The sequence below is a fragment of the Carassius carassius genome, chromosome 12, assembly GCF_963082965.1.
Source record: "Carassius carassius chromosome 12, fCarCar2.1, whole genome shotgun sequence".
NCBI classification, from domain to species: Eukaryota; Metazoa; Chordata; class Actinopteri; order Cypriniformes; family Cyprinidae; genus Carassius; species Carassius carassius.
In genome coordinates this window covers 16,975,616-16,991,774 of record NC_081766.1, presented here as the reverse complement: position 1 = coordinate 16,991,774, position 16,159 = coordinate 16,975,616, and the positions used below count along the sequence as shown (strand labels likewise).

Here is a 16,159-nt window from a genome sequence, read left to right as displayed (position 1 = left end):
GAGTGAACTCCACTCTTCTACCCTCAGTATACCACGACTGAGATGTCCTTGATCATGGCACTAAACCCCCAACTGCTCCCCGGGCACAGCAAAAAAAATGGCTGCCCGCTGCTCCGGGTGTGTTTACTGTGTGTGTGTGTGTGTGTGTGTGTGTGTGTGTTCACTACTCACTGCTGTGTGTGTGTGTGCAGTGCACAAATTCCGAGTGTGGGACACCATACTTGGCTACATTAGAGTTGGGCGATATGGTAATTTTTCAAATCGCCATATCGTCAGCCCGTGAGATCGGCGATATATGATATTATCGCGCATGGGTGGAGCAAGAGAGAGACTATTTGTTCTTGTCATAGCATAACTATTTGGTGTTTTAAACCGCACAGGTGCGCGCGAGAGAGAGCCTATGGAATCACCAATAATCAAAAAAATATACTTTCAAAGAAACATACTGATAAACTAATGTTAAATATTAAAATACTGTATTTAAAACAGCTAGTTCATAATTCATATATAGTCGGACGCAACTGTCATATCGTGTGTCCTGTGACAAATTTGCCGCATCTCTGCACGGAAGTTACAGTCTAAATGTTCTGCAAAATCAGTCAACGGTGAAAAACGATAGTATCTTTCATTTAAAGTCCAACAGTTTAACACTAATATTGGACATAAACGAACACGTTAAATATAAAGTATTCAAAACAGGTAAGTTCATATATTTGAAGTAAAGTTGAACTGATGCATCAGTCATACAGCGCTCGGGACCGCGCGCCTCATGACGAGACCGTCACAGAAACAAGAATGAGATGCGTTCAAGCATAACTGTGGCATTAAACTCAGTTAGTGAGGGCTCGACAGAGACATCTGCTATCATCGACATCTCTGACTATCGTCGATACACGATACTATCGTCTATCGGCACAACCCTAGGCTACATGTCACTTTTTTTTTTTTATAATCAGTGCTGTTTTTTTTGTTTTTGTTTTTTTTTCTCCTCCAGAGGTTGCTTTGCTGTAGCAGAGGGCCTTTGTTGATTAGCTTTTCTGTCTGTAAAGCATTCATTCTGCCCTGTCTTCATACGAGTCATGAATAGTTATGACCATCGCTTCATTGTTCCGCCTGAATGATGCGGTTTCGAAACAATTCACGCTGACTGCTGGTTTCTTACTGCTGGAACAAAAATTTGGTATAGAATCTACAATATCTCTGCCCCTCTTTTGGGGTGTAATTTATGCTCCCTACACTCTAAAAAATGCTGGGTTGTTTCAACCCAACTTTTTAAAGAAACAACCACTGACCTAAATCTACAATGCAGTTCAAAATACTTTCCAAGGCTCTCTTTTCTCAGGACACTCTTACACTCTAAAAAAATGCTGGGTTGTTTCAACCAAACTTTGGGTCAAATATGGACTAAACCAACTTTTGGGTTAAAAATTTAATTACAAAATTTAACCCAACAGCTGGGTTAGTCCATATTTGACCCAAAGTTTGGTTGAAACAACCCAGCATTTTTTAGAGTGTAAGAGTGTCCTGAGAAAAGAGAGCCTTGGAAAGTATTTTAATAAAATGCATTGTAGATTTAGGTCAGTGGTTGTTTCTTTAAGACAATGAAATAATAAAAAAAAACAAGCGTGACATTTTGTGTTAACAATTATGAAATGTGGATTTTTAAACTGCCAAGTAGGATGTGGTCTGTTGTTCTGTTTGTCTGTTTACCTTACTGTTCAAATGTTTGTTTTTTGATTTTGTTCATTTTTGGAAAGAATTTTAAAGTATTCGCTGTAAACCTTCAAACTTTAAAAAACCATCAAAACTGTTTTAAACGGGATTTTAACAAGCCAAAATTCAAAATTGTCTTGATTGAATTTCACTTTGTTTTAATCCCACATCATTTACATTTAAATTGAAATTCTGCATTCTCTGTGATACTTCCGTTAAATTGAGGAATTTAATTGTATTTTAATATACATCTTCCTTTAAATTGTAAATAACAAACAACAATCTTTTTTGGTCCAGGAGCACGATTTGCCAACCTTAACTATTAACAACCCTTAAAATTAGAGGGAGATGGTAGGTTGACAAGAATATCTGATAAGAACTGTAAAATCTAATAGTTGATAAGGATGCTGATTCAGGAATGTCTTGATGTCTGTTTTGGTTAAATCATATGTTAAAGCATATAAAAAATATAAGCTTTTTGTTTCATTTTTTTTTATATTGTTTACTTTTGTTGTAAATTTATGTGTGGAGAAGTTTCAAAATAAAACCAGACAATTATGATACAAGTCATCGTGATAATTAAATTGATTAAGTCTGGGTTTTTCTTTTGATAATTGTATTCTGCAATCAATTTCATTCCCAGTCTATCACTCTGAATAATAATTAAGCACTTAATGTCACATTTTGCAACATTTAATTGAATTGCTATCTTCAGTTTTTAAAGCATCCATGGTTTCCTTCCCTTCAGAGATGTGTGAGCCCTTGAGGCTGTGAAGGGTTAAGTGTGCTCCCTGGTCACTGTGTGAAGGAGTGTGTGATCCTTCCTTTATTAATGTGTTGTTGTCACGGGGGTCAGGTTCTCTCTTGCGGCAACAGCTTTTGAAAGTCATTACTCAAGCAGAGACAAACAAAGCTCACGGCGGGCCACCCTTTGACAGCTTGTGCACAGTAACAAGACCGGTCCTGACCACTGACACAAATTCCCAATTTTCCTTCCAAAGGGAAAGCTTTACATTTGCATTGATTCTTTAATGAGTGCTACTGAAACATATATCGGTTCTTCATCCTTCAACTCTTAATTGGGCCAAATATAAGCAGACCGGCACATTGTGATTTATTACTTTACATGGCAGAAATAACAAGATCTTTTTTCTTGTTCAGTATATAGCATGTTGAGTGTGTCATTTCGAGGAAGATGCTCCAATGCTGCCAATATTGTACAGCCTAGAGTCTCGACACGAAATTGAAAAGCACTGGCAGATGTGGCAAGACACGGATGTGACTTCTCTGCATGTGACTGCAACGGTGTAATTAAACATGGAACGAACGTACGGCGTGAAAGCAACGGGATTAGAAAGATAATGAGGCTGCTGCATCCTCAATCCTCATGCTCCTGCCAGTAGAGAGAGTCTCAAAACTGTGGGTGGATGTTGTCTTGTTTTCCAAACAGTGTGTTTGCATTTTATGCACTGTTTTCTCCATAACAATCACTGTATGCTAATTACAGCATTAAGCTGATATAAAGACTGTTGCCTGACAATTATAACTTAATCTTCTAGGGACATTCTTCATCTCTATTTTCATACAGAGCTAGCCACCCCAAAACAGGCTAACCAGGGGGGTCCTATACAGTAAGAAGATTCCCATAAGAAATATAAGATGTTTGTATGGGTGTCCGCACCCACTGAGTGATGTGAGGGTGTGAAGGCTTCTGCTTTAGCCCCCCACCGGCCCTGAAATAGATACGGCAGGCAAAGGAGAGAGTGCAGGATCATGTGTTGATCAGCCCATTAAATTGTCATTAAAAAGCTGTCACTTTGCTACGGTCCACACTCTTCCTGTCATATTGTGTTCATCCCGACTTGACAACCAGCTACGTCAAAGCCCACTTTGAGAGCACACTATGTTATTGAGAGGCTCTGTTTGAGGACACTGGAGCTGAAGAGGGTTATCCTCTATGATAAACAAGTTCTTCAGTGTGTCTGTACTGAACCTTGGCCATGGAAAGTCAAAGCAGCCCATGGTAAACAGAAATTTACTTTGAACCTATGATATTTAAGAAAGAAGTGCCTGCTATTCGTTTAACTATTGTTCAAACCTATAACATAGGTAATGTTAAACTGTAAATATAAATTGTGTTCAGAATCAGTAGAATCAGCTTTTGTCACAGAGACATTAAAGATACTGACTCTGAAGAACACCAGGAGAAAGATTCCCAGGGTTCCTGATCTCCTGTGTGAACATGCCAGGCAAGCAGGACCTGTCCATCGTGAACCGTGTCAGAACACAGAACATGGAGGGTGTGGGTTGTCCCTGTAAATCTCACTTTCTGAATGTTTTTTCCATATGCCATCAAGTGCCCATCTGTAATTAATCCAAAGACCATTGTTCCGATACTGTGAGGAAATATAGACGTGCAATGCATTTATGAGTCTATATTGTGAATGCAGATTATACTGCTAGAAATGCTTTCATGCATGGCTGTAGTCAGAGTTTATATGAGGTAAGGTTTTGGTAGAAATCCTGTAGACTTGTTCTCTGCAGTTGCTTTGCTGAGACACAGAGAAGACAAGGCTTTAATGAGGCTTGCTGTGAGAGGAAGAAAAAATGGAAGAAAAACAATAGGGCCAGAAGGAGTGAGAAATAAAAGCAACAGGGAAAAAGAAAATGGATTGGAGAATAAAGGAGCGTGTGCTTTGGCCGTGGAGAACATTTTCGGCTAAGATATGCTAATAATGAGCTCATTCCCTTATATGTATTGAAATAAATATGTCTCCAGTCTCTCAATGACTCATCTGTTGACATAATTATCATCAGAGAGAGGGAGAGTGAGCAGTAGAGACATGAAATGATTATTTATTCATGTTGCTGATTTCATTTGTCTGTGCATTGAAGGAGACGTTTTGAGAACTTTCATCTGTTAAAGAGAGATGGTTTACCCAAAAATTTAAGTGTCGTAATTTACTCCCCGTCATATTGTTCCAAACCTGTAAAATGTATTTTTTGCAGTGACACATAAAAGAAGATATTTTGAAGAATGTTACAATAGTTTTTTCTTCATACATTTAAAGCTATTGGGATTTTACATTTTTACATTTACCGTATGGCCAAAAAATAAATAAATAAATTTCCCCTCTCAAAGTAACGTCTTTTCAAAATACCCGAACTGAACTACCTTTTGGGTATATGAAGGACATGATCGATCTAGTGCAATATGAGATCCAAAAATCCATAAAAGACACTGTTTACAATGAGACCAATTTAAAAGTTTGTGTAAACTTTAAGCAGTGCAGTTAAATTCACAATAGTTTTAGAAGCGCATGGGAGCAGGAAGACTGTGCTTATGCAGGTTGTTGCTGGCTAGTGCCGGTCTTCAAAAATACAGTACAAAAATTTGTTATGAGAGCATTACAGGAAAGAATGTTCCTTGCCTGAGGAATGATTCAGTATGCAACCTAAGGTACAAGTAAAACTGTTCAATTATGGCATTTGTGTATTTGAACTGCTCTCTTTTGAGTAAACTCACTTTATAGGGAAAAGAGGCAGAGTGAGGTGTATTGTCAAAGAATGCTAATAGTGTGTCTGTGTACTTTCATCACAAGCTCTTTAACAGCTTCCACTGATGTGGGCCTCTTTGAACATGGCTTAAGGACTACATTTGATAACACAGGAGACCTAAGATGCCTGTAGCTTAGGTATTTTTTTAACCGCATTAGAGCACATTTTTTTGTTTTATTTTTTGGTTTATATTTGATTGAAAGACATAGTTTGTGGTTCACTTCTGGCTTGTAGAATATTTTAATGTACTTTGAGCTTTTTAGTATACATTATTTTGTGGTTTAGCTATACCAAAGAAAAGTTAAAAGTGTAATGTGCTTATAATCTAATGGAAAGAGATGTTAACCAAAGACAATATACAATCTGCATTGTTCTCTTTAAAAAGAAATAACATTAAAGATATGCCCCATTTGTGCTGTAAAAACTGTACATTGAATAAAGTTGCTGTGAATAACATCCTCTACAATTAGGGATGGGACGGTATGAAAATTTAATATCACGATTATAGTGACTAAAATTATCACGATTATCAATATTATCACGGTTTTGTTGAAACGAGATGAAAGTGTTCAAAAATAGTTGATGCTCACACTGAAAACATTTCAGCAAGTTTTATATTTAATAATCAACAAACAACTAATAAAACAAGCAACTCTATGCACTTAATTTAAAGAAAGATTAAATTCTGTGGCATTTCCTTCCTTACAATGAAAAGTGTAGAAGCATAGAAAAGCATAGAAAAGTCACTGACTTTCGCCATTCCTTCTCGAAAAAAAACAAAAAAAACATTGTGCGCTGCGCTTGCGTCAGACTGTCGCTGGCTGGACATGATTTAATAGTGAGTTATTAAAACCGCGATAATCAAACACGGTTTTAATGATAATTCATTTTTAAACGATATTACTAACCTTCAGCACATTTTATCACGGTTATCAATAAAACCGGTTATCGTCCCATCCCTATCTACAATACACATTAATATAATATATTTCACTCAGAGACAGAAACTTCCTCTTAATGCTTTCTTTGTGTTTCCTGAAGAAAACCAACATGTTTGTGGTTGTAGACTATTTGGACAGAGGCTGTAAATTAAGTGGTGTTTATAGTTTACACAATTAGCTTAAGGATGCAATAACACAATCTAGGGGCTCAGAGACTTGTATTTCAATTGATCTGAAAAAGTGCTTTCTCTCTCCACTTAACCCACTTCTGTCTTTTTACTCTCAGGTGGATTTCACATTGGCTTCCTAAACATCTGATTCTTCCCGGTAAAGTAAGATAAAGACAGAGGGTTGTAGATCTGCTTAACACATCAGCGGAAGGCTGTCACCAGGTGGCTGTATGCTGTGGCTTTGGAGACGGAGCCAGAGGACTTATTTATGCCCGAAGGCCTTGGCTGTTCAAAGGGGGGATGATCTGGATCGCTGCACACAGGCCTATCATTAGGCCATTGGGGCCCATGCTAAGGAATGGATCGTTTTGCTGCTAAATTTTTTTGCTTTTAACTATGGGGCACAGATGAAGGATTGATAAGGATTGAAATCCTTTTTTCCCTTTGAATCAGCTAAAGCAGCACTTGAGGCTAAGCAAAGCAACTTTTATGTGCTTTTTAGGATTCATATAATTTGACAGTTTTATATAAATGTGTCTACATATCATTTACTGTTTATATTACAAAGCAGACCTTTGGATTTATGAACAAACAAAACAATGGCGGCTACCTATCGCATTGTGGTCAGCAGTATTAACTGTTATAACAGTGTTGTGATTGACCGTCGTGTCCAGCACACTGTACACTACTGTAATGGGCCCTGTGGTGCACCAAAACATGGATTAAACTGCACAGTGGCTCACCGCAGCACTTGTGGAGAACTTCTTGATACCCCCATATCTAGAACCTGCTCTGACCGGCCCATCATTATTCATGAGTCCAAAACAATGGAGAATGGCAACACCGGACCTGGTGCTTTCTGTGATGACTACCACCAGGTCATCCCCAGAGTTAAGAAAGGATCTGCCATCCAAAGCTCAGCAAGTCTCAAGGATATTACAGGGGAAGCTATCAACCTGGCCAGTGGAAAAATCAAGGAGTTTTCATTTGAGAAAATCAAATACTCTTCCAGCCACGTAACTTTCAGAAAAGGCCGTAAGGTTCGGCCGGACTCCTTCAGCAGGAGGTCCACTGATCTAGACATCATCTATGGCCAGTTCACAGGCAACGATGAGAATTGTCCTCCATTCGGCCTGTTTCAGAAATCTGTACTCGAAGAGCATAAGCTAAGTCGCAGTGCATCCTTAGAGCAGAACCTAAACAATGTGGCCACGCTCTATCTAAACAGCCTCACCGAGGAGAACCTAATTACCCGCATATTGGAGAAGACCAAGGCAGACAGCAGTGCCTCAGGAGAAGACATTAAAGCCTGTCTGGACATTCTCCTCAAATGCTCGGAAGATCTGAAGAAGTGCACAGACATCATCAAACAGTGTATCAAAAGGAAGTCGATGGATGGAAGCATCGACGACTCTGGGAACCCTGAAGTCATTTATAAAAATGTGATGGCTCGTCTCTCCAACTATCTGAAGAGGCTTCCTCTTGAACTGGAACAGGGGCAAAGTGTGAGGCAGGAGCACAGCGAGCTTGCTGAACTAGTCAACAGCATACACGGGCTGCAGCAAATCCCTTTCTCCCCCATCTTTGGCAATGAGCAACCTCCACGCTACGAAGACGTTGTTCAATCTCCTCCGCCCACAAAGCCTCGAGCTAAACCCTCCAAGACAGAACCTCCAGAAGGCTCTAGGGATCTTGCAGGCAGTGTCAAACCCATTCAGAGCACCCCTGGTTTGTCAGCACGTACACCTCCTTCAACTAATGGGTTCCCACATGGCAGCTTGCCTTCAGCCTCCAGTAGCGGTTCAACGCCTTATATCTGCCACCACACAGTCTCAACCAGCCGACCGGACACATTTTCTTCCACAAACTCTCTCTTGTCTAGTAGTAGCGAAAGCCTCTGTAAGGATGCCATGGAAGCTCTGTATATCGAGGAGGAGGAGTCTGATGTGGGAAGGATGCCGGACAGGGCATTTAAAGGGGATGGGAAGCACAGCTGTAGTGTTTCGGAGTCCAGATCATTCTCCAAAAGACCCACTGGCTACTCTGAACCTAGTGGTGGTGTTTCAGAAAAACTTCATGAACTTAGCAGAAATGAAACTGTGTTCAAGCCTAAAAATGACTTGACGGTCAACAAGATGTACTTGCCAAAAAGCACAGATTCCAGACTGTTGTCCAGGTCAACCTCGCACAACAATAAAGGGGGAGCCGATGACATTGATAAACTGCTGATGGACCTAGAGTGTCTTTCTCAGAACATGCAAAAGGAACCTCCACTGCCCCCTAAACTTAAAAACTGTGCCCAGCAGACAGGCTCCCCCCAGCATTTGATTGGTAGCTCTGCTAATGATCTTCCAGTGGCGGGTGTGTCTGAACCCTTGGTGACCAAGCCCTCTGAAAAAACAGTTGAGGCCACCGAAGAGGATGATGGAGCTCTGCTGCTCAGGATTCTTGAGAGCATTGAGAGCTTTGCTCAGGAGTTGGTGGAGAGTGGAGCTGGGAGAGGAACTCAGTCTAAGGAGCGAGAGGTCATGCGTCTTCTCCAGGACACACTGGCCAGCACCAAAGCAGAGGTGGCTCCACCCCCACTGCCTGTACCTCTGTCAGAGACTGCATCTACACCAACACAAACACTTAAATACACACCAACACCCTCAAGTGCACCTGCTGCCATACAAACCCCTGGTTCTACTGTAAGGGACACAGGCTCAACTCTTCTCATTCAACAGACACCTGAAGTCATCAGGGTGAGTTCAGCTAAACTATGTCTATGTAAGGTTTTCATGCCTCTTGTGGAATCCGTGCAATGTGTATCATTAGTAAAATGTAAAATAAGGTAAGAAAAAAATATAGTTAACTTATAATTAACAAAATTTCTGTTTCTAAAATTTTAATGTACCCCTTGTTGTTATCAGCTTGAGCATCAATGGCTGTTTGCAGCCGTTTGTGAATGTTGCGCATGGGTGTTTCAAATGTCCCTAACGGTAAAGCTGGATTTCAAAAATCATCAAGCTATTCTGCGGATGAAGTCAAATGCAGAGTATGCAAGGAAACAAAAGAACTTGCTTTACTTGCTTTAGGATAAACCAGAGACCCATATACAACTACAACAAAAAACAACAGACAGTCATGGATGCTCAAGGAGGCAAAATGCAATATTAAGAACTAAGGGCAGGTAAAGTTTTACAGGATAATTTTGGTAAATTCAGTTATTTTATCTTGTGGAACATGACAATATTTATGTCAAATCATTTAGGTTTTAAAATTACACACATACATGTATGTATGTATGTATGTATTTATGTGTGTATGTGTATGTTTAAATGTGTGTGTATAGGTGTGTGTGTGTGTGTGTGTGTATTATTCAGATTCTCCAATGGGTATTTACTATTATACCATTATACCATTACTGAAGCACAAAATTATAGTCTTCATAAACCAAAATCATTACATCAAATCTTCTCTTTGGAATACTGTGGTATGTGCGTGAACTAAATACATTGTTTTTTTTAGGGAAGATGAATTTATCATTAATATAAGCATTGATGGGGATACCATTTTGTATTTTACAGGTCTGTATTTGTCATTGGTAAATTTTGAACAAGTTTAATTTCAAATTATTCCAGTTTAGTTGGTTTATCATGTGTTGACTTTAAAAAAAAACAATCATTTGTTCTGTATTGTTACATTGTTTGTTGTTTTTCACTTGATGATTTCCATTCAAAGCCTTCCTAATTGCACAGTTACATTCTGATGTCCAACTAGAAGACATTTAACTATACTAACTATAATACTTTTAAGACTGTGTAATTGCCTAACCTGTTGCACCTGGGAAAGATAGCAGGTTACAGAGAATCTTGTTGCAGTCAACTGTGGGGTCGGTATCATGTGTCTCCCGGAGCTGGCTGTCACCTTAAGTCCATTTTTCTGCTCATCCGTCATGGTGAGGAAAGCACAGTTTGTCATCCTCTAGTTCAGGGATCTTGGGTGAGACTGGACAGATACTGGACATACTTGTTTAGATATGAATGGGTTTTTTTTTTTAAGTGTGAACTTTTTATGCGCATTCAGTGCAAGTCAGTACTCATCACAGCTTTGAAAAATGTGTAAAACATAGGTGAAAACTGCATAAAAGGGCAGCTCCCAATGCCTTAAAACCCCCCTAAATCACTCTTTCAGTGCAAGTCTTGAGTATGTTTATCATATCATGATGCATTTATTGGTAACTGTCAGCTCTCTAAAGTGTTGTCAAGCTGTTTATATCCCATGTCAGTCCTCCCAGCACATTTAACCCTTGCTCTTTATCCATCCTCTATTCAACCTCTCTCCATCCCTTTATCTTTTTTTTCTACCTGGTAAATCCTCACTTGTTTATTTTCCTGGCTTTGTAAACCAATAGCAGCTCAGGATCTATCTTGGGCCTGCTATTTATGACGTTGCCATGACATCTGTCAAGAGTGGAACCCCCTTAATAATGGGGCTCCTCCTCCAATCCTATTTCTGTACCTGCTCCGCGCATAACTAAGAACCCTTAAGGTTGGATGAGTCACATACTTGTTCTTGAACATGCACGTACACACTCCTAAGTGCATATAAGAAATGCCCTAATGGCTAATGATTTAGATTTTGTAGAAACGAGTGATGAAGTCAAATGAACAAGTGCATTTTTGCTTTCCCAAGACTCCAAATACTAGAAGTTTGATCTCAAACAAGGTTGAATTAGTTCACATTTAAAGTATGCATGTCATCCTTGGAGTGTTAGCTTAATTTCAAAGATACAAGTGTGAGATGTTTAGTTAGAAAAAATGCATGTTTTCATAATACGCACATCTCCCAGTAACCGTTTCTCATTGGTCCACATGTTATTTTGGGACTGGGTTGTGATGCGGTAGCCATGCAGTTGGTGTGGAGGGCACACAGTCCTTTTTCGAGAGCACTGGTAGGTCATAGCAAGAGCAGGCAGTGGGGGTTTTGGCACAGACACTGTTAATGGTGTTGATTTGCCCAGGGCACTTCTCCTCCTCCTTGTCATCCACAGACAAAGGTGTCAGGAAGACGAAATCAGCTTACTCCCTGCCTACTATTTCATTCCGCTAAGAGACTGGCTGTCGCCAGAGGGAAAATGGACCCAGTGTTGCCGTGGGGGTCACGGCTAAGTTTGGGAATAGCTTTCTGCTAACCCGATCCCCTCTCTGGCACCCGAGGGAGCAATAAAAATAAGAGCGCTATGCCAGGAGCCCTGCCCACTGTCCCATTTAAACACTAAGCTGCCAGTCACTGAGATAAACAAATCTGCGGAAACGTTCGATCTATGCGTTCTCCCTCTGAGCAGTTGTGTCATACCTGTTTGCCATTAACAATGGGAATTTTGTTTTTAATATGGTGCACCTGCCATGCTTTCCTTGTTTCATCTCGTTTAGTACCTGCATGTGTCATCACAAATACAAAAGCACTGAATGGATCAAGATGTGGTCCATCTGTCATGTGTCAGCATCCCAGCATTTAGGGAACCAGCTCTAAATCTAGTAGTTGCTTTTGTGCATTGCTGCAAGACCTGAGTGTGGTCTTTTGTTTGTGTGTCTCTTTCCGTCTCAATGCTAGACCAAACAGCAGGTGAACATGAAAGTGGACACTCAGTCAGGTTTAAGCCTCCTTGCCTCTGTCACAGTGCTGGCAGGGTAATCTGTTTCTCGGATGCTGGGGCTAGTTTTTCTCTAATTTATATAGAAAAGTTTGTGTTTGTGAGAGAATAACAATTAAACAATAGAAAAAAAATTGGTGCTACAGTGCTATTTCAGCACAATTAGCAGCTGGTTTAACCTAATTGTCTGTAGTTAGCACAAGGCTTTTCACTGAAATACTTTCACCCCTCAGATTTGAAGCCTGTATGGCAAACCTTCCTCCTCTTAGCCTAGTGACGTGCTCTCCCACCATGCTGGACTGGAGATTTTGCCCTATTGGTATGACAACATGGTGAAGACAAGGCAATATGTCCTTCACCACCTGTCAGGAAGTGCTGTTAATCTCCATGGTGACAGGGATCACCCTGCTTGGCAATAAGAGTGTTACAGTCATTATAAATCAGAAGTATCTCTTCCAAGAGTTCAAGCCAACTAGTCATGCTCAGAGCCACAGACACACCACAGTGGGTCACCACTGGTCAGACTCAGGCCGCATTCAGTGAGGGTCGGTCAACATGACACATCTGTTATTTGAAGTGAAGAGAAAATCCAGAGTTGTGTTGAAATGGATAATCAAAATGTTATTGTTCTTGTGCTTATTTTATACAGAAAGCAAAGATTGTTCTCTTTATAATCGCTGTAGCAGTCAATTCAAGATCAGCTCGATTCTATGAGTGATTTGATTTCTAAATCTTTATTATAGTCCATGAAGATTCAGTTTACCCTGCTCAAGTCTCTTATTTACTTTGTTTTCACTGTGTTAATTATGATAAAAGTATTCATGTGTTGCATTAAGGAGCTCATTGCATTGCGTTAAACCAAGAGCAACTGGACACCTGTAAAAAATAAAACAATACAGTGGTTGTAGAAAAGAATAACTCTTTTAAAATAATCACATTTGATTGCGTTGTAGCCTGAAATGGATGGACGGACACAGTTTTTGTTTTATTCAGCTGTATTTACTCTTATAACTTATAACATCCAAGTGAAATATAGAACACCAACATGTGGTTTGTTGAATTACCTTTTGCTTTAATTACAGCCTTTAGTCTGTTGGGATATGTCCCTACTAACTTTGCACATGTAGACTTTGAAATATTTGCCCATTTTTCTTTGCAGAACTGCTCAAGTTTAGTTCAGTTTGATGATGACCATTTGTGGACTGAAATCTTCATGTTATTCCACAGATTTTCGATGGGGTTTCAGCCTGGGCTCTGACTAGGCCATGTAAGGACATTTACCTTTTTCTCATTCAACCTCTGTGTGCTCAGTTTTGCTGTGTGCTTTGGGTCATTGTAATGTTGGAATGTAAACCTTCTTCCCATTGACTACTTTCTGGCAGAGAGATTTTCCTCAAGAAATTGATGTTATTTTGCTCCTATCCCCTAAGTGCTGCAATCCCTGCTGCAGAGAAACACCCCCATAACAGTATATTACCATCTCCATGCTTTACTGTAGGAATGCTGTTATTTGAATGGTGAGCTGTGTTGGATATTCAGTAGACATATCATTTTGGTGTTGAGAATAATTCACAAATGCTGTGTCCATCTTTATTTCAGGCTGCAAAGCAACAAAATGTGATTATTTTAAAGGGGTTTACTGATCTTCTATACCCGCTGTATGTTAATGATAATGATGGGATTAGAATTTCATTCAATTCTCACACAGTTCAGTTTGTACACTTGCATATGAAACTTTTCAAAGCACATTTTGGACTTTCAGTCAGAATCATTCAAATTTTCATCACAAGTGACAGAAGTGTTGCTTTGCTAACTCCCTCAGGGACAAAAAAAAAAAAAACCTGATTGAGGATGTCTGTATGCCTTTTGTGTCCATCTTATTTGTTAGAATTGTTTGCATAGGGTCAGTAGGGAATTACATCACCAGGCATGGCTGTCTTGTACTGAGAGGAAATGAAATCACAGCAGAGGTCTGAGCCAAGAAACCCCCTTATGTACAACATCCTCATGTGAATCACTGCCTGTTGCTATTTGTGAAGGGTTTCCGATAGAAAAAAATAACGGAAGAAGCTATAGCTCTGGAATGAAACAACATAAAAGCACATGGCAACAAGACAAGAGCCTCTTCAAACAACCGTGTGTATCAGTTTAAGTACTGATAGAGACCCCTGATTGATGTCCAAGCTTCTCCCAGCCCTTAAGGATTTTTTTTCCCAGGATTAAGGATGTCTGAGGAGATGAGCTAAGACAGTACTTAAGCCACCATTTGTGCTGGGGGCTGCTTAAGTTCTTGAGCTGGCATGCAGATTTGACAAGACAAACAGGAGCTCTGTGTACCATGAGGATCAGCACTGAACAGTGGCTTCCTATTTTTGAACAATGAAACTGTAGCTCATTCATAGTTTCAAACTATTTGTCTTCTATTGGCTGGGTTAACAGCCTGATGGGATAGATGAAGGAGATGAGTTAGCCTGGTTTTCTTGCGAGAGGATCAAATTTTGTGTTTTTAAAGGTTATTTGACTGTGATTGTTTTGTAAAATCTTTTATAGGAAGATCACAGAGTTCTGTTTCTGATTTTGTGAGATATGGTGAGATATGTCAGTATTGGCATGCAGATTTGACAAGACAAACAGGAGCTCTGTGTACCATGAGGATCAGCACTGAACAGTGGCTTCCTATTTTTGAACAATGAAACTGTAGCTCATTCATAGTTTCAAACTATTTGTCTTCTATTGGCTGGGTTAACAGCCTGATGGGATAGATGAAGGAGATGAGTTAGCCTGGTTTTCTTGCGAGAGGATCAAATTTTGTGTTTTTAAAGGTTATTTGACTGTGATTGTTTTGTAAAATCTTTTATAGGAAGATCACAGAGTTCTGTTTCTGATTTTGTGAGATATGGTGAGATATGTCAGTATTAGTTAAAAAATATGAAGACATAAGTGGTTCCTGTTGTGTTTTGTGGTTTATGTATTGCCTTCATTAAAGTGAGAGTGCTTTTGTCAGAAAATGCAACTGAATTGCATCTTCAACCTTCTAAAACAGCATTTCTGTGAATCCATCAAACAAAACTCCCAGACTAATTGATAATGCTACTTTTGTGCTTTGAAATATCTCTGGAAATTAGATGGCAGATTGTTGTCAAATTCTTCAGAAATAATTCAGACAAATATTTCAAATTACTGACTTTTTATATACGCCACAAAAGAGGTTTGGAAGGTGCTCTATCAATGCTTAACAAAATTAAACCGCATTAACAACCCATGGGGTAGTCAAAGCCATGAAATATGCATTTTAATCAAAAATCAGGCTATGTAAGCAATTAATACTTTTATTCAGCAAGGATGCATTAAATATATCTGAAGTGCCAGTAAAGACATTTAAAATGTTAGACATAATTTCTATTTCACATTTTGTATAACTTGTATAATCCTGAAAAAATATTTTCCAAAAATATTAAGCTGCACAACTGTTTTAACATTCATAATAAGAAATATTTCTTGAGCACCAAATCAGCATATTAAGATGATTTCTGAAGGATTGTGTGACACTGAAGACTGGAGGAATGATGCTGAAATCAGCAAAACAATCTACATTTTAAAATATATTTAAAAACATTTTTTAGTACTTTTATTCTGTATTTTTGAACAGATTGTTTTACCTGGGTGAGAATAAGACACCCAAATTGTGGGTGGTTATATAGACACACACTTACACAGTTAAAAGATACATAGGCCTTTATAGTTTTGACAATGTCATGAGGTGTCCAGTAGTCAGACAGATCTCTTCACTTTAACCTCCTGCCTGGAGGTTATCCAAGAGATTATTCATTGATCCTCTGAACTGTGCAAAAGACAAAAAGCACATTTATAATGGCTCCCATGTGCCCTGCATTCGAGTAATCAGAGCAATGCCAGTTTTAATGCCTGAAGCTCAGCACAAGTGCTTAAGAGCCTGCTGAATTCAGAAACACCAATTGTCGTTTTTATCATCTTGTCAATTTTATCATCTTACTGAGCTCTGGAGGCAGTAGTGTTTTTAATGGACTCTCGTCTCATTTTAATGAACTTTGTCATAGTCACGGTCACTTTTAGATTTGAGGCTCGCAGATTTTGTCATAATACATAAAATCAGTGATGAC

General features: G+C 39.2%; 1 protein-coding gene across 2 annotated transcripts in view; it reads left to right on the top strand.

Annotated features, from left to right (window-relative positions):
- LOC132154946 (serine/threonine-protein phosphatase 2A regulatory subunit B'' subunit alpha-like) overlaps nt 1-16,159 on the top strand; it is an 87,693-nt gene that overhangs the window by 51,759 nt on the left and 19,775 nt on the right. For both annotated transcript variants that reach the window (XM_059563687.1, XM_059563686.1), the window contains one exon: nt 6,499-9,126. In XM_059563687.1, coding sequence (XP_059419670.1) covers nt 6,982-9,126 — 2,145 coding nt within the window. In that variant the 5' untranslated portion in view covers nt 6,499-6,981. The remainder of the gene's footprint in view (nt 1-6,498; nt 9,127-16,159) is intronic.